The sequence below is a fragment of the Zea mays genome, chromosome 2 (genome assembly GCF_902167145.1).
Source record: "Zea mays cultivar B73 chromosome 2, Zm-B73-REFERENCE-NAM-5.0, whole genome shotgun sequence".
Taxonomy (NCBI): domain Eukaryota; kingdom Viridiplantae; phylum Streptophyta; class Magnoliopsida; order Poales; family Poaceae; genus Zea; species Zea mays.
This window is the reverse complement of record NC_050097.1, coordinates 216,896,119-216,919,863: the sequence shown is the minus strand read 5'-3', so window position 1 is coordinate 216,919,863 and position 23,745 is coordinate 216,896,119. Positions and strand designations below refer to the sequence as shown.

The 23,745-nt window shown below is 40.9% G+C and overlaps 1 protein-coding gene across 2 annotated transcripts in view; it reads left to right on the top strand.

Annotated features, from left to right (window-relative positions):
* LOC103647820 (probable ATP-dependent DNA helicase CHR12) overlaps window positions 1-5,345 on the top strand; it is a 30,666-nt gene extending 25,321 nt beyond the window's left edge. For both annotated transcript variants that reach the window (XM_008672328.3, XM_008672327.4), the window contains 3 exons: window positions 3,122-3,275; window positions 3,428-4,027; window positions 4,130-5,345. In XM_008672328.3, the coding sequence (XP_008670550.1) occupies window positions 3,122-3,275; window positions 3,428-4,027; window positions 4,130-4,803 (1,428 nt within the window). In that variant the 3' untranslated portion in view covers window positions 4,804-5,345. The remainder of the gene's footprint in view (window positions 1-3,121; window positions 3,276-3,427; window positions 4,028-4,129) is intronic.
* The last annotated feature ends 18,400 nt before the right edge of the window (window positions 5,346-23,745 follow it).

Genomic DNA, 23,745 nt, shown 5'->3' with positions numbered 1-23,745 from the left:
GTGGCGAGAGCGGTGATGCCGCAGTCATCGTGGCGCATGACGAGGGTGAGCATGACGAGGTCATCGAAGAGGGTGCTGTAGAGCCAGGAATGGACGACACAGTCCATTCGCGCCTAGTCGTGCGAGTCCAGGGTAGGTAGGTCACGAAGGACGTGGTCCTGCAGAGAGTACTTGCCGAGGGTGAGCAGGAACTGTTCACGCCATCGAGTGAAGGTGTCGACTCCGAGTTTGAGGACGACGAGGATGATTTGCACGGCGACAACCTGAGCGTGGAGGTTGAGAATGGCGGTGGCCTCCCGGAAGAGCATGACTATGTGAACGGAGGGTCAAACCCCTTCGGACGACTCGATGTCGGTGTCGTCGTCGTGGTCGCTGGGGGAGCAGGGTTGGTGACGGCGCGTTCCTTGGCTGTGCGCTCGAGAGTCGCCTGGGCACGATCGACGATATCCTGCTCTTTGGCGACGATGGCCTAAGCTTCGGCCTGTTCGGCTCGCGCCAGGGTGGCGAGGCGGGCTTGCTGGTGGGAAGGGGAGTTCTCCTGGGTCTCGCGCCCGATGCCATCGACAACTGGAGTGGTGGAGTCCGCCATGGATGAGGGGTGCGCGCCGGTATAGAGAAGAGGGAGTGGCGGCGCCTGAGGGTTGCGTGCCAGGGAAGAGAGGTTGGCAACGCTTGGGTGGCTGCACGCTGGAGCAGCGGAAGGTGAAGAGGGGGACGACGCGGAGGGGGCTTCGCGCTAGAGAGAACCTAAGGCAACGTGCCGGAGGGGAAGACGACCATGAATGCGTCCTGGTCTGCTGATACCATGCAGAATAGTGTATGGCTGAGAATTGATTGATTAGAATGAGAGTAGAGATTACATATATAAAGGCAAGGATCACAGGGTTTATAGAAACACCCAATCGTAGATTGATCCTTGCCTAATCAACTCATATACCCTACCTAATCTAGTCGGCCTGCATGGGGAAGGTAATCATGTGACTGGCCCTGATTCTAGCTTACCAAAGCTGACTAACAGTCACGAGTTTAGGTTACAACCTAGGCTTCTCCTTCCGCCGCCGCCGCGCAACCCCTAGGGAGATCAATCTCCGTCGGGGTGCTGCTCTTCCATAGTTAGGATGCGCGACCAACCTTTCTCATTTGTCGCGCCCATCATCGTCGTTGCGTCATCAAGCTTCAATAAATCAGGGACTCACTGGTTTCTCCACGTGTCCTGGTGGCTGCTTGGGCTCTCCCGCCAGCTAGATCATGCCTTGTCCCTTCTACATACCGTCATGGTGATGTCTATGAGGGACCATGACATTCGTATGCCTCACCTCCATCCGTTGTTGTGGTGACGGTTGTGCAGAGGTCGCTCGTGCCCATAGACTTCGTCACCCTCGACCCCCATATCCGCGTCGACTGGTCTTGCAGGGAGGGCGTGACTCCATCACAACGGGGGTGATGGTAGGCCCCTCGCCGCTGCCGGCCCACGAATGGCGAGCACCCACTCCACCATGGGGGCCTTCACTCGATGGGGTGTGGGCCCTTGCGCCACCACCGACCTCCGTGTGATCTGTTGCTGTTGTGAGTCTTCTTATTCTTCCCGATTGGTGACCAGGTTTGCATCGCCCACCACCCATTGACCGTGTGCGTCTTCGACATCGACAACGACAACATCGACCTCTTCATCTTCTTTAATCGTGTTGCATCATGTGGCCTACGACATACTCGAAACGCACACATGTGTCATGTCTCTTCGTCTACACGTCGACCTACACCATCTCATCCTCACCACCACGATCGGGAGGCTCTGTCTTCATTCCCTTCGCCATCGTCGTCTTTGCCTCGCATGTTCTCGACCTGATTAACCGATCGTGTGTGACCATCCTCTTGCGATGTATGTTGTCTACTGCGTGCCTCTCCAAGTACAAGGGTTGTCGTTGCGTCGCCTCCTCGGGGAATAACACTGCCACCACCTGTTGTCATCTTCGTTGCCCCTACATCGTCGTTGAGGCGTTGACTACATCGTTGTGCGCCTCTCACACGTGGTCTACCCGAGTGTTCGCTCTCTTCGTCGCCTTCTTCAAGCACTGTTGTCACGACACTACAACACCATCACGGTTCTCTTGCCGTTGTCACTCCAGGAGCTTTGATGCATCACCCATCTACTTCTTCGACTTCATCCAGTACAACCTCGTCTCCAGTGTCGTTCACTCGTCCTTGTCTACTTTGTTCACTCTAACAACTGTGGGCTGCATCATCACCTTATCATTCTTCTGCACATCGCAGCTATCATGGAGGCCTTCTCTGCTAGTACCTTCAGACATTTGGGAATGGTTAGGGCCCTCTACCTAGTACTTTCGATACTGGCGGCATCAGTGTGTGTCTTCGTCCCCGACGTGTTCTTGGGCTTGGCAAATCTGGCGCACGCCTGACCATGATGGCTCGACAATGTCGACTTCTACACCGATCTTCATCGACTGCCTTGACTACGTCGTCATCTTCATCTATGGCGCTTCCTCCCGCGCGTCACCATCACCATGACGTTCTTAGCACACTGACGACTTGTGTGGCTCTTACTTTTTGGCGACCTCGACAACATTCATCGATCACGACTATGCTTCGCACCACATATCAACAACGGTTGCCCATCCTCGTACTTGGCTACCTCGACATCGACATAAAGGGCTATTCTATATGAGCTACTCATCGGTTTCTTCTACAGTCGTTGCATCTGCACTGCGACAACGCCACGACGGTTGGGGATGTTAGTTCATCGATTTCTTCTACAGTCTGACCATCTACAATTCTCCTTTTATGACTGTGGGGGGATGTTAGAGTATAATTGTTACTTTAGATATTATGTCTCATAGATAGTCGTGTGTATTAGAGTATATTTGGTGTAGATATTGTGTCTCGTAGACTGCCATATCTATCCGTGGATTGCTTTATCTCCTAAGTCATGTACTCGATATAAACCACCTAATGGCTCAATGCAATACATTAATCCAATTACATTGATTATATTCTCCTTCAGAAACCATCTGTTGAAATGGCAGCACTGCCAGCACATAGCTTATGGCTAGTTTGGTACATGGGAACATTCAATTATATTCATCGCACACTTTCTTTGTGCCAGGTTTTGCGTCCATTCTTGCTGAGGAGGAAGAAAGATGAAGTAGAGAAATATCTCCCTGTGAAAACACAAGTAATTCTCAAGTGTGACATGTCTGCTTGGCAAAAAGCATACTACGAACAAGTCACAAGCAGGGAAAAGGTTGCGCTAGGATATGGTATTTCCTCCTAATACTACTAATCCTTTTTCCTCTGGAGCTTCTGAGTGAACCAAGTTTGTGATTTTTTACCTGATCTTGATAGTGTACTTGCATTTCCTTGTGTTTTGGGTAAGTTACTTACTTATTGTTATACTTGTGCATGTGTGCAGGGATCAGAAAGAAGGCTCTGCAAAATCTGTCAATGCAACTTAGGAAGTGTTGCAATCATCCCTACCTATTCGTAGAGCATTATAACATGTACCAGCGGGAGGAAATAGTTAGAGCATCCGGAAAGTTTGAATTGCTTGATCGTCTACTTCCGAAATTGCAGAGAGCTGGTCACAGGGTTTTACTTTTCTCTCAGATGACAAAATTGCTTGACGTTTTAGAAATATATTTGCAGATGTACAATTTCAAGTACATGAGGCTTGATGGATCCACAAAGACTGAAGAACGTGGGAGGTTACTGGCAGATTTTAATAAGAAGAATTCAGAATATTTCATGTTTCTTCTCAGCACACGAGCCGGAGGTCTTGGATTGAACTTGCAGACTGCAGACACCGTCATTATCTTTGATAGTGACTGGAACCCTCAGATGGACCAACAAGCTGAGGACCGTGCCCATCGTATAGGGCAAAAGAACGAAGTACGTGTGTTTGTTCTTGTTAGCGTTGGTTCAATTGAAGAAGAGATATTGGATCGTGCGAAACAGAAGATGGGTATTGATGCAAAAGTAATCCAGGCTGGGTTGTTTAACACGACCTCCACAGGTGAGTTTGGTTGCTCTAGTTCCTACATAATTAATTTTCTCTGCTTGTACACATTGTATCGAAACTCATGATATTATATTTTAATGTTCATCCCCACTACAGCACAGGACAGGCGAGCATTGCTGCAGGAGATACTCAGGAGAGGAACAAGCTCACTGGGAACGGATATCCCCAGTGAACGTGAGATAAACCGCTTGGCTGCTCGAAACGATGAAGAATTCCGGTTGTTTGAGAAGATGGATGAAGAAAGGAGGCTAAAGGAGAACTACAAATCTAGACTTATGGATGGAAATGAGGTCCCAGATTGGGTGTTTGCCAATGATAATGAAACCTTACGCAAGAAAACCGTGGCAGATGAATTCCGGAATATAATTGTTGGTTCAAAGAGACGTAGAAAGGAGGTTGTCTATTCGGACTCTTTTGGTGATCAGTGGATGAAATCCGACGAGGGATTTGAAGAGATTGCAAAGATGACTCCAAGGGTGAAGCGAACTGCTTATTCGCCTGACATTCAAGTTGAGTACAATGAAAGGAGGAAAAGGCCCAAGTCTGTGGAAAACAGCGCAGATGGCGCAAGCAACCCAACACGGACACCCGACAAAGGAAGGGCTGGAGTTTCATCATACAGCAAGGATGAGACCGAAGATGATGGTGAAGACGAAGTCATCACCAGTGGCTTACAGAAGGGTAACAGTTTCACATGGAAGACCCTTGGAAGAAAAAGGTCAAGCCACTTAAGTTCGTCGTCGGACTCAAAAGGGCGACCATCATTCTAATGTCAGTTGCCTTGATGCTTTTGCTCGATGAAGCCCTTCTAATAATGGAGTACCCCTGGAGGCTAGCAGCGCTACCATTTCGAAAGTACCTTGAACCTATAAACTTCAGGATGGAGGCTGTAGCTAGCAGGACTACCATTTTGAAAGTACATTGAAGCTATAAACTTCAGAATTAGTAGTATACTCTGGACTTGTTGCCATGAATTCGTAACTCAAACGAACTTAAATTGCGTTACAGTTCAAGCCTATTTTGGGGGTAAAGGTTATTGGTAAATAGCTGGTGATGGCTTGCCCTGAATTTGGGCTGTCTTGTCTGCACATTCCGTTGAGCAGTCTTCGGCTAATGCCTGTCCAGATTTTACTGGTTTATATGGCAAGCAAAACTGTACTAGGTGCTATCTGATGTGCTTCCACCGAGGCAAGTCCTCAAACAAGTGTCATCTTTTATTGTGTATAGCTAGTAGAGTTGGCTCTGTGAATCTATATGCACTTACATAGCCTGATAGACACACGATAACTACGTAAAAATAGCTTTGTGCAAAGATAATTTCTTTTTGAGTTTTCCCCTTTAATTAATCGCGTTGAAACTACGCGTTCAAATTTGTGCTTCCAAGTGCCAAACGGAATTCGCTGCGACTCGATGAAGTTATGGCTGGCAAGGCTATAGCCATGTGATGCTAAACTGCTCTGTTTGCAATAAAAATCAATTTTTACGAAGTGTTGGCTCAAAATTAAGTCCACGAGGAAATAGGTAAAGTTTGCTAGAATATACACTTGGCCATTGTTAACAACGTGACGAAAGAAAGCCATTCTCTCTGCCTCAAAGGTTCTAGAAGGTTTATGCAATATTTGTTTATCTCTACTATATAAAGCACTAGTTTCTACCATTTTCATGGTCGTTATTCGTCAAGCATCTTCTCACTTTATGCAAAAATAAGTTAAAAGTATTCTTAAGTGGGGGTTTGAAGTTGTTGGCTTCATATTCACACAACATAACCAACAAAATACACACATTTTTATGTTTTATATTATATAATTAAGTATAATATAAAATAAAGTATATCTACGTAATATATAGTAATTGTAGGAATGCACGAGCATCTAATTAGTATGTCTTGTATCTGTGACTTTTCATCGACATTGACATGAACATTCATCATGACGTCAATGGCCTTTAGTGTCGTGGAGAGCACTACCAACACTAACATGTAGGCCTGCAGGGAGGCCATCGTCGTGGTGGTTGGCTCCTTGCTCCCTCTCCGATTTGGCGGCTCAGCAATCCAACAATAGCTGATGGTCGGGCTATGGTTCTCTTGATGCACCCACATTGGATTCGTAAGACGACGACCCCCTCTCGCAAGATGAGGCGGTGATGCCCTATCTCTCAGGATCCTAGTCCCTCCCTCACCTAGGACGATAGTGTCAATAATTCTACGATTTTGACTATCTGCCTCTTCGCTAAAAAATTATTGAGCCTATGATTGTGGGTCCGACTGCATCTATGAATTATGGATCCATAGGAAAAATTCCAAAACCTAGTGTTGGAGTGGGAATATTAGCAAATCTCTTAGCGTCAAGGTGAGCATATTAGCAAATCTCCCAATAACATCGGCCATTGGGTCTCTTCTCCAGGTGCGGTGGCGATTGTATGGTATGGTAGGAGCAAGTTTTATGCGACCACGGTGGTGGTTGGCTGATGTAGTGGGGCATCATGGGTGCGTACACACGCTATTATAATTCAGCACACGCATGTGGCGCACTGTGAGGTGTGACCGCAATCGCCAACTTGATCTCCTCCATTGGAGGCTAAAGTCCATAGTATTCGTGCACCGCGTGAGTGAGATATTGTTGTTAGGTGAGTGAGATCTAGCTCAGTCAAGGAGACCGAGTTCTATCACTATCCTTACCGCATGTGCCCTGATTGAGGGCACAACCCTATCCTCTAGTTGTGCCCCCCAATCATATGTGCTATATGAACTAAGGCAGGTCACCGATATGGATGCCAACACTTCTTGCCTCCACCTTAGGCACCATAGTTTTTCATGGTCCCGATCACCTCCTAGCGCCCTAGTGACTGGAATCAACTTTTCTATGGCACTGGTAGAGCTAAGTGCACCCTCTGCATCGGCCACCGACACACCACCACAATTACCTAACCTATAGGAGGGAGGAGGTGATGGAGGATCACAAAATGCCACCACATTTACCCTCGACTCCACTACGCCGACCCCCTTCGTCATGCACCTCGGCCAAAAGGTATGGCCTTCCGTACCTCCCCTTCTCCCCTCTTTGAGTTGGTAGATCTAGAGGAATATATCTATCACTAAGTAATTGCATGATCAAAGTGAAACTAAGTAAGATCCTTCGGATCCTAGAATTAACATTGGCATCAGTGCCATTACCAAGTTTCCCTTTTGCCCTAGATCCATAAAACAGGTTAGAAGTTAAATAAAAGAACCCCTTAGATCTTAGTGTGGTCATGGTGGTGGGGAAGAACCCCTAACCCTATCCTAGCTACAACCTAGAAAAAATTAAGAGAAGAACTTCAAGTTTAGAACATGGAAGGGCTAAGGGAGGAAGGATAGAGTTACTCAAAACTCTAACCTATCCCTAGCTCTAGATTAGAGGGTGGCTTCAGGGAAGAACACATAACCCTAGCCCTCATATATAACATAGAAAGGGGAACCAGATTTGAGATCTCCACCTAAATAAAAGGAACCCTAACCCTAAAGACCCCTAATCTTCAGAAGAACAAAAGGGCAAGGGAATAGAGGGGGATAGCAGAACTCACCTTCGTTAAGGTCGTAATCCGCAATGAGCCACCATCGATAGGTCCACAATTAGGTAAATAAATATAAAGTCTAACAATCAACAATTAAGTATGAAACTTGCATACATTAGAATATAAATAGTTCGGAAATGTTATAAAATGGACATAAAGATTGCAATCTACTTATGTGGCCTACGCTACCTCCATGCCATGAAAGTTTCAATTATGTTTTCTTCATCCACTTCAAAGAAAATATCCCTCCCACTATATGTAACGAGACAATAATCCAAAAGACTACCACACATCTAATTTCTTAATTTATTTTTTGCTAAACACATTGTAGACAATGCCATTTCAACGCTTGTTGCTACAAAAAACAATACTAATTTGAGAAGCAAGTAAACCATATCAAACGTATATTTGTTTCAACAAGCTTAACTGAGAGGTCCACAAGATTTGTTATTTGAATCTACCATCTTCTCTTATACCATCAATATAATTTTCATGTTATAAGTCAAGTTTTAACAAGTCCGTGCTTGATACGTGCATCAGAAAAGCAAAGGAGTTCGAAGGATCAAAGGCTAACATACAAGAAAACCGCTCCATATTAGCCTTACTAAACCGACTATCAAGATCTAGGCTAATTTGATCATTGACACCAATATATACTTCTGTTCTAATGTGGTCATCTTGGGTTTGGATATGAACATATCGTGTTGATCTTTCCCATAAGGCACATAATTTGTCTACATAGCAAGAATTTCAATACCATGTTTATTGCAAAATAAAGTGATTCTCTGAAGGAACTGATCCCAATCATTAGGTCTTAACTGTTGAATTCTTATCTTTGCCACATTAATAAGTGAAAATGCATTAATAATATCCTACATACTGATAAATTATTTATATTTCCAATAATAACAAACATTAAGTGCATATCAAAAACAATTCAAATGACTCAAATGCTCCAAGCGTAGAATGTATCTTTGTCCAATCAGTTCTAATCATATTATCCTCTCCAAGAGTCACAATAACATATTGGATTATAGAATATATAGCAATTATGTTGCATGTAGTTTGTAATGAGAGCCCCACCAAGTCTCACCGGGCCTACGCAACCCAACTCTTGATTCAATCCCATCCCAGTTTCAAGTTCACCACAATCACTACAAGAAAACTAGAAAAAACATCGGCCAAGAACTGACGTTCTTACTCTAATAGTCCGGCGTTCTTAACCGACGTACAATATTTGACGTACTTAAACAACTAAGAACGTCGGGACCAACGTATTTAACTACGAGCCACGTGGTACTCTGTCGGGGCTCCATGGGCGAGCCACGCGGCATTAAGTACGTCGGCCATTGACACCGACGTTCTTATGTGGCCACCCAGCCAACCGCTGTCGTTGCCACGTGGATTTAAGAACGTCGGTCAACTGATGTTCTTAACTGACATGGATTAAAGAATGTCGGTTTGGCTAATGTTCTTATTATTGTTTTTAAAATATAAACCCTGTTTTGGCTCCCTCCCCGAATGGGAAGCCTCTAGAACAGGGTTTATATTTTATAATCTGCATACATACATACAAAGAATAGTCCGAAACACAAGTTCACATAGATATATACACAATAGTCCATAAGTCCAGACGACACAAGTCCAAACTTCACATAAACATGTCCAAACATCACATAAAAAGTCTAGAAGTTCACAAGTCCGTCAAGCTTGAGGTGGGTCGTCGGTCGGATTGAAGATCTGGTCGACAAAGTTCGTAGCGTCGTCCGAAGTAGGACGCGAACCCGAACCCTACAAAAGATGCGGTACACAGGTTATCATATAGATTTAGCTTGATTTACTATATTTTAGTTAACTAAAGCTCAAAGTAGACTTAACATACCACTCCATGTGATGGAGGTGGCTGAGTCGGCCATGGAGCATATCCCCAAGGCATTTGTGACAGACTGAAAGTGCATTCATCCCTTTTGTGAGTTTTGGTGATTTGGATAACAACACATTTAAAGGTCTAACGAGTTTGCTAAGTGTTGAACAGGAAATTCAGTATGATGAACATACTTGAATAGTGTATAATGATCAGTGAACAAAGGTTCAACACGAGGTCAAATAACCAATGAGACAATGCAAATGGATATAATATGGTCTCTGTATTGGTTTGAATATATATGGACAAGACCTGAGAAATTCCTACATACATATGATCAGAACAAAGGATGAAGTGATTAAGAGGATTGGTCAAGCCAAAGTGAATAAGATATGAGGAATCGTGAATTGGCTTGACCATATTACTATCAGTCCATATATGCTTCTATGAGAATCAAACTAGAGCTTGATTGATCTTAGCAGTTATATCTAGATGACATTCAAGCAAGGTTCACAATACTGAAGAAATGATTCTCTCAATGGATGCTCAATATGATGTGACTCAAGAATGGTTTGATAGGGTGAAGATAGCAAGTAAAGGGCTTCGAGGAACTAGGCGAAGGTGAAGGCCAAGCGACGGCTTGTAGACCGAGGTACCATGGCTAAGGTGAAGAAGAGAGTACTTGCACTAAGTCGATGAACCAATCAGCTATGAAGAGTTATAACATGTTGATGCATCAGTAAGGTGACTTGAAGCCATGATTTGAACTCATATAAAGTGATATGGTACAAGTCACAGGGTTTGATTTGTGTTTGCTTCAAAAGGTGAGACAAAGATGTTTGTGATCCTTATGAAGCAATGCCATGGAGAAATCACACATGAGACACCAATGACTCAAGGAGTTTACTTCATTATATTTTATTTAACTTGAGTATAGGAATTGTCGTACTATAAAGGGGGATCCAAAAAGAAGGTTGGTGTTTGCCAAAGCTCAAACCTCTCTATTCAAAAGCTATTTTTGAAAAGCAAAAATCTCTTTAACATTCTATGGTTGACCATGGTTAGGTTTGAGAAACCTAGAGTGTTCTTGCTGAAAAGCAGCTGAACTTCTTCAACTGCAGCTGAGCTTTTCAGCTGAGCTGAACTTCAGCTGAGTTGAGCTTCTTCAGCTGCAGCTGAGCTTTTCAGCTGAGCTGAACTTCAGCTGAGTTGAGCTTTCTCAACTTCAGCTGAACTCAACTTCAGCTGTGAACCTCTTTGACCATACACCAGCTGAACTTGCCTCCGGGCAGTTGAGCTGGGGTTTTCTCTCCTAAACTCTCTGGTCAAGACCAGTTGAACTGGTCCTGAGGGGCAGTTCAGCTGGTCTCTGACCCCTCTGACCTCTGATCTGCAGTCTGCCAGTCAGACTGGCAAACAGGTCGCTAGGAGCTGTCAGGGGCGGTTCAACCGCCCCCCCCTGGGCGGTTCAACCGGTTTTGGTCAACTTTGACCAGTCTGCGGTCAGTCTGCGCGTCAGTCTGCCAGTCAGACTGGCAGACAGGCTGCCAGGCCTGCCAGGGGAGGTTCAACCGCCCTAGGGGGAGGTTCAACCGGTCTCAGCCAGAAAAATCTGCCCAACGGCTAGTTTTGAGCTCCACCTATATATACTACCTCCTACCTCTCTCCCCAAAGCAGTGAGCACGATTTGAACTCCATTTCTAACCCAAGAAACACCTCCCTCTCTCTCTCACACATCTCTTGCCTCTCCCATTTCAAATCTTTGGAGAGAAATCTTTGAGTGAGCTTGAGAGCTGCGGTTTTGTGCTTCATCTCTAAATCTCTCTTGCTCTTCTTCTTCATTCGAGCTTTGGTACTACATCGAGTTCTTTGTGGATTCATTACTCTTGGAGCTTCTAGCTCCTAGACGACTAGGTGTCTCTTGTGAGTCTCCAAATCTTGTGGAAGACCACAAGAAAGTTTGTATTACCCGCTCGTTTGAGCAAAGATTATTGTGTGGGCTTGACCTTTGTGGTCGGCAAAGGGAGGATTAGGGTTGAAAGAGACCCGGCTCTTTGTGGGCGCCTCAACGAGGAAGTAGGGCACCTTTTGTGGTGTGACCGAACCTCGGGATAAATCTTGTGTCTCTTGTGTTCTTGCTCATTGTGTTTGTTCATGTTCTTCGTTCTCTCACCATTCCGTGGAAGATTGTTTATATCTTTTTGGTGTGTGGATTTTGAGAAGTGCCCTTCTCAGATCTACTACTTTGAACCCTGTGGATCATTTAGAACATCTCATTTCCAAAGTTAACTGGGTGAATTTCGAGATCAATTCAGTTTTACCCAGTTTGCTTCTAGTTTTTGTTGAAAAAGTTTTAACTTGCCTATTCACCCCCCCTCTAGGCAACTTTCAATTGGTATCAGAGCCTAATCCTAGTTCTAACGCTTAACCGCGTGAGGAAAGATCATGTCGGGGGGACTAAGAAACGAAAGTGCTTCTAAGCTTGAAAAAGTTGAGATTGTCTCGACTTCATCTTTTGGTGCAGATGTTGATCCTAGGGCAATAGATCTTGCCATGAGAATCGCCGAAAGGATGTTCCTCAAAATGAAGGAAGATGAGGCGAAGAAAAGTATTGAAGAAGAAGAAAATGATCGATGGAGACCAAACGACGAATCCACCTCTTCACAAGGTTCGTCTTTCAAATCCACTTCTCATATGTGCCTTGTTGCTAATGAGAGTGACAGTGAAAGCGAAAGTGAGGATGAGGAGGAGCATGAAAGTGATAGTGAAGATGAGGATGATCTTCAAAAATTCTTCGCTCAACTAAGCAAGAAGAACCGGATGAGCTTGCTCAAACTCATGAAAAGAGCGGAAGAACAAAAGGAAATGCTTCATAAGCAAGAAGATATCCTCATCGAAAAAATCAAAGACTTGGAGAAGTTGACCAAAGAGCATGAGAAGCTAAAGTGCTCTCATGATGATTTGGTCCAAAGGTATGAAGACATTTCAATTGAGCAAATTAAAGCTATTAATCATTCATCATATATTGCTCAATTAGAAAATAAAAATGTTATGCTCAAGAACACGGTAGAAAAGCTAAACATTGAAAATCTAGCTTTGCAAGAAAAACATGATATGCTTGTATGCTCTCATAATAAATTTATGGATTCACATATCATGTTAGAAATGGCTCATGAGGTTGTGTTAACTAATTTGAAATCATACCAACCTCACATGTGCACATGTGTTGAAATTGAAACTATATCACCATGTGCTAACAATTGTTGTTATCAAGCAAGCCAATCTTCCATTGAGCTAGAAATTTCAGGAATTAGTGATATTTCTATCACACAAGAAAATAAAGAGCTCAAGGAAGAAGTTGGAAGGCTAAGAAGGAGCTTAACACTTTTGAAGGGAAAGTGTCATGCTCAACCTTCTCACGATAACCGTGATAATATGGTGAAAAAGCTTGAGAAGGGGACAACAGTAGCATGCACAAAACCCCTTCAAAAGAATACCAAGCTTTTCAAGAAGGGCATGAGCAAAATCCATGGTAAGAAAATTAATGATCATACTATTTGCTCTAACAATGTGCCTATGTGCTTCAACAAAGAAAGATCAAAGAGAAGTGATAGAAGGTGCTATGGATGCAAGGAGAAGGGTCATGAAATTGGTTCATGCCCCCACATGAAGAACCAAGACCTTGCACAATCAAGAAAGATGATCATCAAGAAAGATGAAAGCAAAAGGCAAATGCATTGCAAGGACAAGCACCGCATTTGCTACAATTGCCGTAAAAAAGGTCATCTATTCAAGGTTTGTCCAAATGGTAAAACTCCTAAGCCTAACTTGTCAATACATTCAAATATGCTTAGGAGACCCAAATTTGACTCTTGTGCTAGAAAGGTGATGAGTTCACCACATTCTAGGACCAAGGCTGTTTGGGTGCCTAAGTCCTTATTAGCTAACCTTGATGGACCCATCATGAGATGGGTACCAAAATGTACTTAATAAGTTTTGCAGGTACCCAGAGATGATATGAAGCTTTGGGGTGCCTGAGCGGTTTAACTCAATTCTTACCTCAAGCTATCAATCTTACATTGTCTATCCTTTAAGATTGACCCAAAGATGAATTGAGTTGTTATATCACTAACTTCATATTCATCTCTAGCAAGAACTTGTGTTGTAGGGAATAAGGATTAATCTTTGTGGGAATCAAGCAAAAGGCCTACAACCAAGTGATATCCAAAGGATAGTAACAATTAATTCTTAAGTGCACATTGCTTTTAATTGGTATATTCCTTTGTGTCTTTTGTAGCCACATAGGAAAAATGAAGCACTTGAGAATGAACTTAAAAGATTTTACCTTGCTTTGGAAAGGATCTAATTATATGGTAGATTGCATGTTCATATTTTTATATTATGACAATCTACATGCTTTAAATTGGTTGTATGTATCTTGTGGCATATTTCAAATTGATTATCGTATTATTGCCATGACCTAGACATAAAGAGGATTATCCCATGTTCTTAAATGAATAGAGTGCTAAGTAAGAAATTCAAATTCTTAAAGCACTTACCAAAAGGGAAATTCTCTATATGACTAAAGTTGTGAGACTAATGTTTTTATCTAAGTGATTTATGTAGTTTCACAACATGAGAATGTGTTTCCCAAATGGAGTGTGACATTCAACGTTCAAAGAAGATCGAACCAATACTATGTGATGTATTCATTCTCATTTAAATTGGTTTTGAGTCTTCTACATTAATCACTCACCATGCTATGAATTAAACTTGCCATGTAAACTTAATTAAATAATCATGTTTTTTTCGCCTTGTTTAATTTTGGTGTTATGCATGATGCTTGTAAGGGCAATTTAGTTCATATCATGAAGTTTCCTTATTTTAGTAACCTTCTTGTCATTCATATACTAGAGGTTTCTAAATAGGAAACTATTGTTTGTGTTTCTAATGCAATCTCTTTTAAGCCATTTCATGGAAATTCATAAGTAGAGATTGTGCTCTTTCATTTGGTAAAATCACAAGCATTAAAGGTTAATCTTCAAACAAAGAAAGATTAGGAATGCTCAAGGCAAAGGTATGGAACTAGTTGTTTCATTTGGTATGTGACCAATAATAGTTCCTTTCAAGTGGCATTCTTTCAATTGGTAACAATCTATTTTATGGAAAGAAATGCCAATATGAAGGTTAAATTCCTTTTAGCTTAAATTTGTAAATTGGTGCATATTATTAATTCACTCATCCATGTGCATTAACTTAAAAGGAATTTAATTTATGCCTTTACGCCTCATAAATGATGATTTGTTTGCCATTCATATATAGATATCATCATTCATTAAATACTTCCTTGTACTACTAATACCTCTTTTCAAAGTGTTTTATCGACTAGTTTTAAAAGGAAAAGAGATAACAAAGAAGGAAGTCTCCACAAATGATGAAAAGAAGAATACTAAGGTGACACCACCACAGATAGTAAGATCTGTCCAATTGGTATAACAAATGGTACATTCTATATGGTGGTAAGTATTCTTAGGCATAAGTTAATTCATTGCAAATTTGTCATGCCTTGACCAATATATGTAATGTACTCCTCATGAGTCTCTTAACTGAATTGAAAGTGCATGTGGTAAGTCATTCAAATACTTGATGCACATATCTAGTGGGAGAACATTATATATCTTGTGTCGTAGAGAATAAGTTTCCCTTGAGTAAGTTATACTAAGACAATCCAAAATGGTAAATTTGTATCTCATTCATATGGATTGTAATCTTTGTTTTCTAAATAGCTACTCTTGATGCAGTTTAAAATTTCCTTATCGTTAAATCTAAAAGTGCATAAGAATTCTTTTTGTTGATATTCATCACATACATATGCACTAACATGGATATGATTTTAAAAAATGTAAAAGGTACAATTAGTGATCCATACTCTCTAAACTTTGGAAACCTACAAATTGATATCTCAGGAATCTACTTCAATCGGTATCCATATGCTTCACTAGGATTGGATCACTATGTTGTAAATTCCATGCATAACTTGTCTTCATGACATGAATGCTTGTGCGACTAACCTTGATAAGCTAGGTGCACCCAGGGTCAAGCTAGGTTCATCATCAAGAAGGCAACACAACGATGTATCAAGAAAAGGAGAAAAGGCTCCTATTCTTAACTCTAGTTTTTATCTATGTGATTAAATATTGAAATGAAACCATGTAAGATGGTTGTTAAGTATATGTTGGTGCCTACACAAAGAGAAAGGCCACAATAAGAAATGTGTGGGTACCCAAGGCTCTTACTACTAATCTCAAAGGACCCAATTCAAATTGGGTACCAAGATACGAAGCTTAAACTTGTTTTGCAGGATCACTCCTTCAATGGATCAAGTTGGGTGCTCAATAATGAATGTATAAATCATATTTGGAGATAGTAGCAAGGGTGGTAACAACTGAATCTCAAGTGCATATTATTTTCAAATCTTATCTTTTTTTGTGACTTGTGTAGCCACTAAAGAAAAAGAAGCACTTGAGGATATACATCAGTTGTTGATAAAGGTCTAATTGGAAGATGAATGAATATTATCATATGGTGAACAATCCAAAATTATGTGACATATTCTCTATCTAGTTAATTTGGATTTGATTCTTCTTTATTAGACACTCACCATAATATGGATATGTTAGCCCTTTAGACTTCATTGAACAACCATGCATATTATCCATGTCATTCAAAATATATTATGCATGAGGGCTCAAGGGAAATTTAGTCCATATTATGAGGTTTCTTTATTTTACCAACTCGCTTGCCTTCCACATATAAAGGGTTGCTAAATAAGAAACTAGTGCTTGTGCTACTAATGTCATCTCTTGTGTTGAGTTTATCCATAGAAAATCTATGTTAAGAGATGGTGCTTGTTTTAAATTGGATAAATCACAAGCTTAAAGGATACTATTCAACTAAAGTAAGAAGAAGTTGATCAGATGCCAAGGTATGAAAACTTCCTCTCCTTCAGTTGTTTTAGTATTCTATCCTTAGTGGGATGTACCATAGTATAGGTTAATTTCCTTGCACTATAAAATGTTCAATAGTGCATATAACTTTGACATCAAATATATGTGTACACTAATTTAAAGGAATTTAATCTATCTTTTTGGGTTTCAAGAATGATAATTCATTTTCCATCCACATATAAGGATTATCATTTGTGAAACCCTCCCTTGTGTTTCTAATGCTCTCTTTTCTAAGTGTTTCAATAAGGTCCTTCCAAGTGCTTTCAAGATGGATTCAAAATCCACAGATATAAGAGTCTTGGTTATTTCAATCATTGAGTTTCAATGGGTCTCATATCAAGTATGATTGAACCAAGCCAAGATCAATGAAGTTCAAGATCGCCTGGTTGGATGAAATCATAAAGAGAAAAGAAATCACAGTGATTCAAGAAGGGAGTTACACTTTTTGTTAACCTAATAATGAAGATGTAGTGACATATTTATATGATATCCTTCATTATGAGGTTTGAGGTTCATATTGGCATGCTTTACCCTTCAGAATTTCAATTGATATACTTTTAGTTCTTAAACTTTCAATTGGTTTAATTTTCATCATCTATGTAAAGCATGTTATGTTAAACCAAGATATATAAGTGCAAACATCTCCTTTAACCTCGTATTGTTAATGTGCATAAGTGTACTTTGTGTACTCTTGCATGCACAAATTGAGGGAGAGTTTAGCCTGTATCTTGTGAGACTAATGATTTCTTTCAAGTTCATGTTGTGTAGTCTCACACCATGGAGAACATCAAATGAGGATGAATGGTTCCATAGAAATGAAGAATTTCTCTTAATTGTTTGAAGAGGATAAGTTTCTCTTTGAAATGTCAAGCCCATCAAAAGCTAAGATGGAAATTCATGATTATAATGGAGACCATGTGACATAGAACAAAGGTGTGTCACTCCATGAACTATTGTATTACAATTGTGTATCTAGGCTCTTACATGCTAGTGTGTGCATGTATATGCAATATCTTAAGTCACGCCATAAGGTTGCACTTGTGGTGATGATTAAAGAATCTCTAGATATTTGATTAATACCTCTTGTGGTGATGTCATAAGTTTGTCTTAAGTCATCTTAGTGAGGTATGGGTCAAACATGCTAACTTCTTAAGGATCTTGGCTTAAAATATTGCATATCATGTCTATTAGTATACCTTTTGATTATGAGTAATTCCTTCAATTGGTGCAATTTCATATTTTCATACTTTATTTGTACCAAGGTTCAAATTGTAGAACTTAATCCCCTGGCCTCACAAGTCCAAGTGCATAAGCTAAACAAGTATTCATCACTTGTATGCACACATTTAGGGGGAGAATGGTCTATAATTTGAATCTTTGAGACTAACTTCATTTTCAAGTCTATTATGTGTGTAGTCTCAAATTAGAAAGGAATCTTCAAGCAAAGACAATCGCTTCCACTGCAAATTTTGATGGGTATCAAAGATTCTTTGCTCCAATAAATGTATCTTCTATACATTTCATAAGAGAATGAGTTTCTCTTGTATATGCTACTCCAACTTCATCTAAAATTGGTAAATATGTATCACATCTTTTTGGATTACAAATATCTGAAGTAGCATAGCTTATAGATTCTCCTGTCTAGAACTTAATTGATTAAATAGTGCACATGTTTCTTATGTTGCATGATTATGTTCAATTGATACTCCTTTTATGCCAATGGTACTTTAAGTTGCAAATAAGTACTCTCAATAGATATCAATTGAATTCATATATATGTGTGCACTAAACTTGAGGATAACATTGTGTAATATGCTATTAGTGATCTGCTTATCTATCAAATTGTATCAATTGGTGTTTTTCAATTGATATTTCGTACATGGTCACTAGTTGTATAATCCATACTTGTGCAATTTTCATGTTGCCTCTTGTTGTGATAAGAAAATGCTAAGTGACATCTAGACTCCAGGTATCAAGATTTATCTTTCAGTTAGTATGACAATCTTCATTTGATATCTTGGACCTATGTCACAATTATGCCAACAAGAGCTTGCAAATGAATTCTAAATCCAACACAAGTCTGGAAACCCCTTGAAAAGGTAAAACGCAAAGGTACATCACTTATGACACTTATCCATTATCTTTGTGCCATCTAAGGATCCCTTTCATGATAGTGTGTTCACATCTCGCTTAATCATAATTTCTATCCTTTATATTCTTTGTATCTTTTTTTGGAGATTTATGACAAAGGGGGAGAGATTGTGCATTAAAGCTTACCTTTAGTCTTATGTAACTAAGTGTTAGAAGACTTTTAAAAAGGGGAGAAATAATTAATAAAAAAGGGAAGTCATAAGAAAAACATAAGATGAAGAAAGTTGATAAGTGCATTCCATGTCATGAGCATCACGTTTATTTTATGACACACTGCATCCTATGAATAGTATGATATAAGTTGTCTCTACTTTGACCTAAATATGTGCTTTTGTCATTTGAGTACAAAAGTGATATTTTCTGAAATGCACATATTTAGGGGGAGGAAACTATATCATAGGATTTAAAATCTTATTTATCAAATCTTATGTAAGCTTTAAATGTGTTGTCATCAATCACCAAAAAGGGGGAGATTGAAAGTGCATTCATCCCTTTTGTGAGTTTTGGTGATTTGGATAACAACACATTTAAAGGTCTAACGAGTTTGCTAAGTGTTGAACAGGAAATTCAGTATGATGAACATACTTGAATAGTGTATAATGATCAGTGAACAAAGGTTCAACACGAGGTCAAATAACCAATGAGACAATGCAAATGGATATAATATGGTCTCTGTATTGGTTTGAATATATATGGACAAGACCTGAGAAATTCCTACATACATATGATCAGAACAGAGGATGAAGTGATTAAGAGGATTGGTCAAGCCAAAGTGAATAAGATATGAGGAATCGTGAATTGGCTTGACCATATTACTATCAGTCCATATATGCTTCTATGAGAATCAAACTAGAGCTTGATTGATCTTAGCAGTTATATCTAGATGACATTCAAGCAAGGTTCACAATACTGAAGAAATGATTCTCTCAATGGATGCTCAATATGATGTGACTCAAGAATGGTTTGATAGGGTGAAGATAGCAAGTAAAGGGCTTCGAGGAACTAGGCGAAGGTGAAGGCCAAGCGACGGCTTGTAGACCGAGGTACCATGGCTAAGGTGAAGAAGAGAGTACTTGCACTAAGTCGATGAACCAATCAGCTATGAAGAGTTATAACATGTTGATGCATCAGTAAGGTGACTTGAAGCCATGATTTGAACTCATATAAAGTGATATGGTACAAGTCACAGGGTTTGATTTGTGTTTGCTTCAAAAGGTGAGACAAAGATGTTTGTGATCCTTATGAAGCAATGCCATGGAGAAATCACACATGAGACACCAATGACTCAAGGAGTTTACTTCATTATATTTTATTTAACTTGAGTATAGGAATCGTCGTACTATAAAGGGGGATCCAAAAAGAAGGTTGGTGTTTGCCAAAGCTCAAACCTCTCTATTCAAAAGCTATTTTTGAAAAGCAAAAATCTCTTTAACATTCTATGGTTGACCATGGTTAGGTTTGAGAAACCTAGAGTGTTCTTGCTGAAAAGCAGCTGAACTTCTTCAACTGCAGCTGAGCTTTTCAGCTGAGCTGAACTTCAGCTGAGTTGAGCTTCTTCAGCTGCAGCTGAGCTTTTCAGCTGAGCTGAACTTCAGCTGAGTTGAGCTTTCTCAACTTCAGCTGAACTCAACTTCAGCTGTGAACCTCTTTGACCATACACCAGCTGAACTTGCCTTCGGGCAGTTGAGCTGGGGTTTTCTCTCCTAAACTCTCTGGTCAAGACCAGTTGAACTGGTCCTGAGGGGCAGTTCAGCTGGTCTCTGACCCCTCTGACCTCTGATCTGCAGTCTGCCAGTCAGACTGGCAAACAGGTCGCTAGGAGCTGTCAGGGGCGGTTCAACCGCCCCCCCTGGGCGGTTCAACCGGTTTTGGTCAACTTTGACCAGTCTGCGGTCAGTCTGCGCGTCAGTCTGCCAGTCAGACTGGCAGACAGGCTGCCAGGCCTGCCAGGGGAGGTTCAACCACCCTAGGGGGAGGTTCAACCGGTCTCAGGCAGAAAAATCTGCCCAACGGCTAGTTTTGAGCTCCACCTATATATACTACCTCCTACTTCTCTCCCCAAAGCAGTGAGCACGATTTGAACTCCATTTCTAACCCAAGAAACACCTCCCTCTCTCTCTCACACATCTCTTGCCTCTCCCATTTCAAATCTTTGGAGAGAAATCTTTGAGTGAGCTTGAGAGCTGCGGTTTTGTGCTTCATCTCTAAATCTCTCTTGCTCTTCTTCTTCATTCGAGCTTTGGTACTACATCGAGTTCTTTGTGGATTCATTACTCTTGGAGCTTCTAGCTCCTAGACGACTAGGTGTCTCTTGTGAGTCTCCAAATCTTGTGGAAGACCACAAGAAAGTTTGTATTACCCGCTCGTTTGAGCAAAGATTATTGTGTGGGCTTGACCTTTGTGGTCGGCAAAGGGAGGATTAGGGTTGAAAGAGACCCGGCTCTTTGTGGGCGCCTCAACGAGGAAGTAGGGCACCTTTTATGGTGTGACCGAACCTCGGGATAAATCTTGTGTCTCTTGTGTTCTTGCTCATTGTGTTTGTTCATGTTCTTCGTTCTCTCACCATTCCGTGGAAGATTGTTTATATCTTTTTGGTGTGTGGATTTTGAGAAGTGCCCTTCTCAGATCTACTACTTTGAACCCTGTGGATCATTTAGAACATCTCATTTCCAAAGTTAACTGGGTGAATTTCGAGATCAATTCAGTTTTACCCAGTTTGCTTCTAGTTTTTGTTGAAAAAGTTTTAACTTGCCTATTCACCCCCCCTCTAGGCAACTTTCACGGACCCATAGGAGGATATCCCCATAGCATTTGTGGCCGTATCATCGACGTTGGCATCTGAGACATCATCGTGTCTTCGTCTAAGGTAGCATCGACGGATTCATCTGAGGCGGTATCTATGGAGCATATACCCACAGTATCATTGGGGCACCATTTGGTTGTGGGGACCTATTCCAGAACCCTGTAGCAAGAGAATAAGTGTCATGTTTACGATTAAGAACTCTAACTTGATAAAGTTGCACTAGTTTACTCGTGATGCATCACCATGGAAAGACATGTGGGTTCACCAGCGGAGTCAGAATAACTCCTTGCTGAGGTACTCCGCTCCGCTACCGTACATCTGCAAGCAAACAGATTACCAATTGTGCATTTAGAATCATTTGGAAAAACCGACAAACAACTAAATTGAAGTCGAGCTATTACCTGTTGATGCATCCACATATACATATTTTTGTGATCACATCATTTTCATATGAGCGCGCCATGATTGGTAATCTATCAGCAACCTTAACCCATGCATCAGAGTGCCCCAGAGTGTCATTGTTGAAACCATCGCACATAGCCCTTCTTCAATCGTCACCCATTTTCGAAGCTAATGAAAAAACATAGATCACCATCATGCATGACAGACATGTGTAGTGTGCAGTGTTATTAACCAAATCACAACTACAAACCCTAATAGAAAGAGGATATGTCCTAAACCCACCCAAGAATGAAAGTTGTTGCGGCTATTTGATCTGACTCGTGTACCTTCCGCTCGTGATTTCGGCAGCATAACCCCGCTGTTCTCCGAATGTCCGAGAACAACAGAGTTGCACTGTCGAAACCACGAGCAGAAGGTACATGAGTCAAAGATCAAATAACACGCATCTGCCGCCATTCGCAGGCTGTACAAAATACGTTGGACAATTCAGACTACTGAAAGGGAAATGGGTCTTTGGACCATTTCTAGTTGTTTTGGTGATTAGATGCTCAACATATTGTCTTGTACTAACATCTTGATGTTGAGCACATGCACAGATATTTGAAAGGCAAATTGAGAAATATAAGAGTATATTGCAAATCCTATTGAATTGAAGGAACAAAGGTATGAGTCTAGCACTTAGTAAATTGTTTTAGTTGCTAACTATGTTCATCTAAGTGCTAGGAAACTCTCCAAGTCGAGACAAATTGGAGTGAAGAAATTTGGCTAAGTTTGGCCAAACTTGCACCAGTCTGAGGAGCTCCGGACTATGTTTGGTGCCCAGGCTGGCCAGCCAGGCGAACTGACCACTCTCGAGGAAAGAGTCGGGCGCGCTGGCTATAATTCACGGAACTGTCCGATGAGCCAGGCGGCCAACGACTCTCGCCAGCGCCAACGGTCGACGCGCAATCAACGGCGGCCATGTGATGGCCACGTCAGCTCAGCCAACGACAATGAGGTCGCACCGGACTGTCCGGTGCGCCAGCGGACTGTCTGGTGTTTCATAGATTTCGTGACAAAGACAAGCCATGACTAACCAATAAAACTTCACTTGCATCCTTAAGTGACAAAGAGCTAGTATCATTTATATGAACAACTCCAATAAAGTGTTCACATGGACTTTCCAATGCATCAAGATAACACAAGCAAAGAGCTAGTTTTTCTTTATGTGATATGTCACTAAACTCATATGCTAAAATGGCAAATGACTCTTCACTAAGCTCTTCAATTTTTCTTTCTACTTTTCATGGCACAACACTAAATAATCTGCTTTTATATCTTTAGACTAGCTCTTTGTCCACCACTCCACTTCTCAGTTTTATTGTCCATTGCCGCATCATGATTCATAAAGCCAAAATATTTGTTTTTGGCTACCTTATGTGCCATAAAACCCACATATTTTAGAAGTGCTTCATACCCTTTATTCCAACCATACGAAGCAAATGCAGAAATCCTTTGCCATGCTTTGCTTTTGAATAAGTAACACATAAAGTAAAGTGCGATATCTTTTTCGACACTATATTCAATCCAAAGAAAATTTTAAAACCACATAAATTTTGAAATGGCTATCTCTATCTCTAATTTTTTCTATTTATGAATTCATATGCATATGGTTGAAATGTACTAAAAATATATACTATTTGAATTGCATCATAATCATTAGTATGATAACTTGCAGTAAGCTATCTTTCATCTTAGTCATGTGGAAAACAACCGGAGTCTGGGATCCTAGATGCATTCCAGTGTTAAATAAACCAGCATAAAACCGCAGAAAACTGTCTGATTTCCCAAAACTAGAGGAGCCCAAGAACGGTTTTCCACTTTTTTTTTTCAAAAATCGTTTATTTTTTTACAATATAAAACAGAAAAAAAATTATAAAATACTAAATATTTT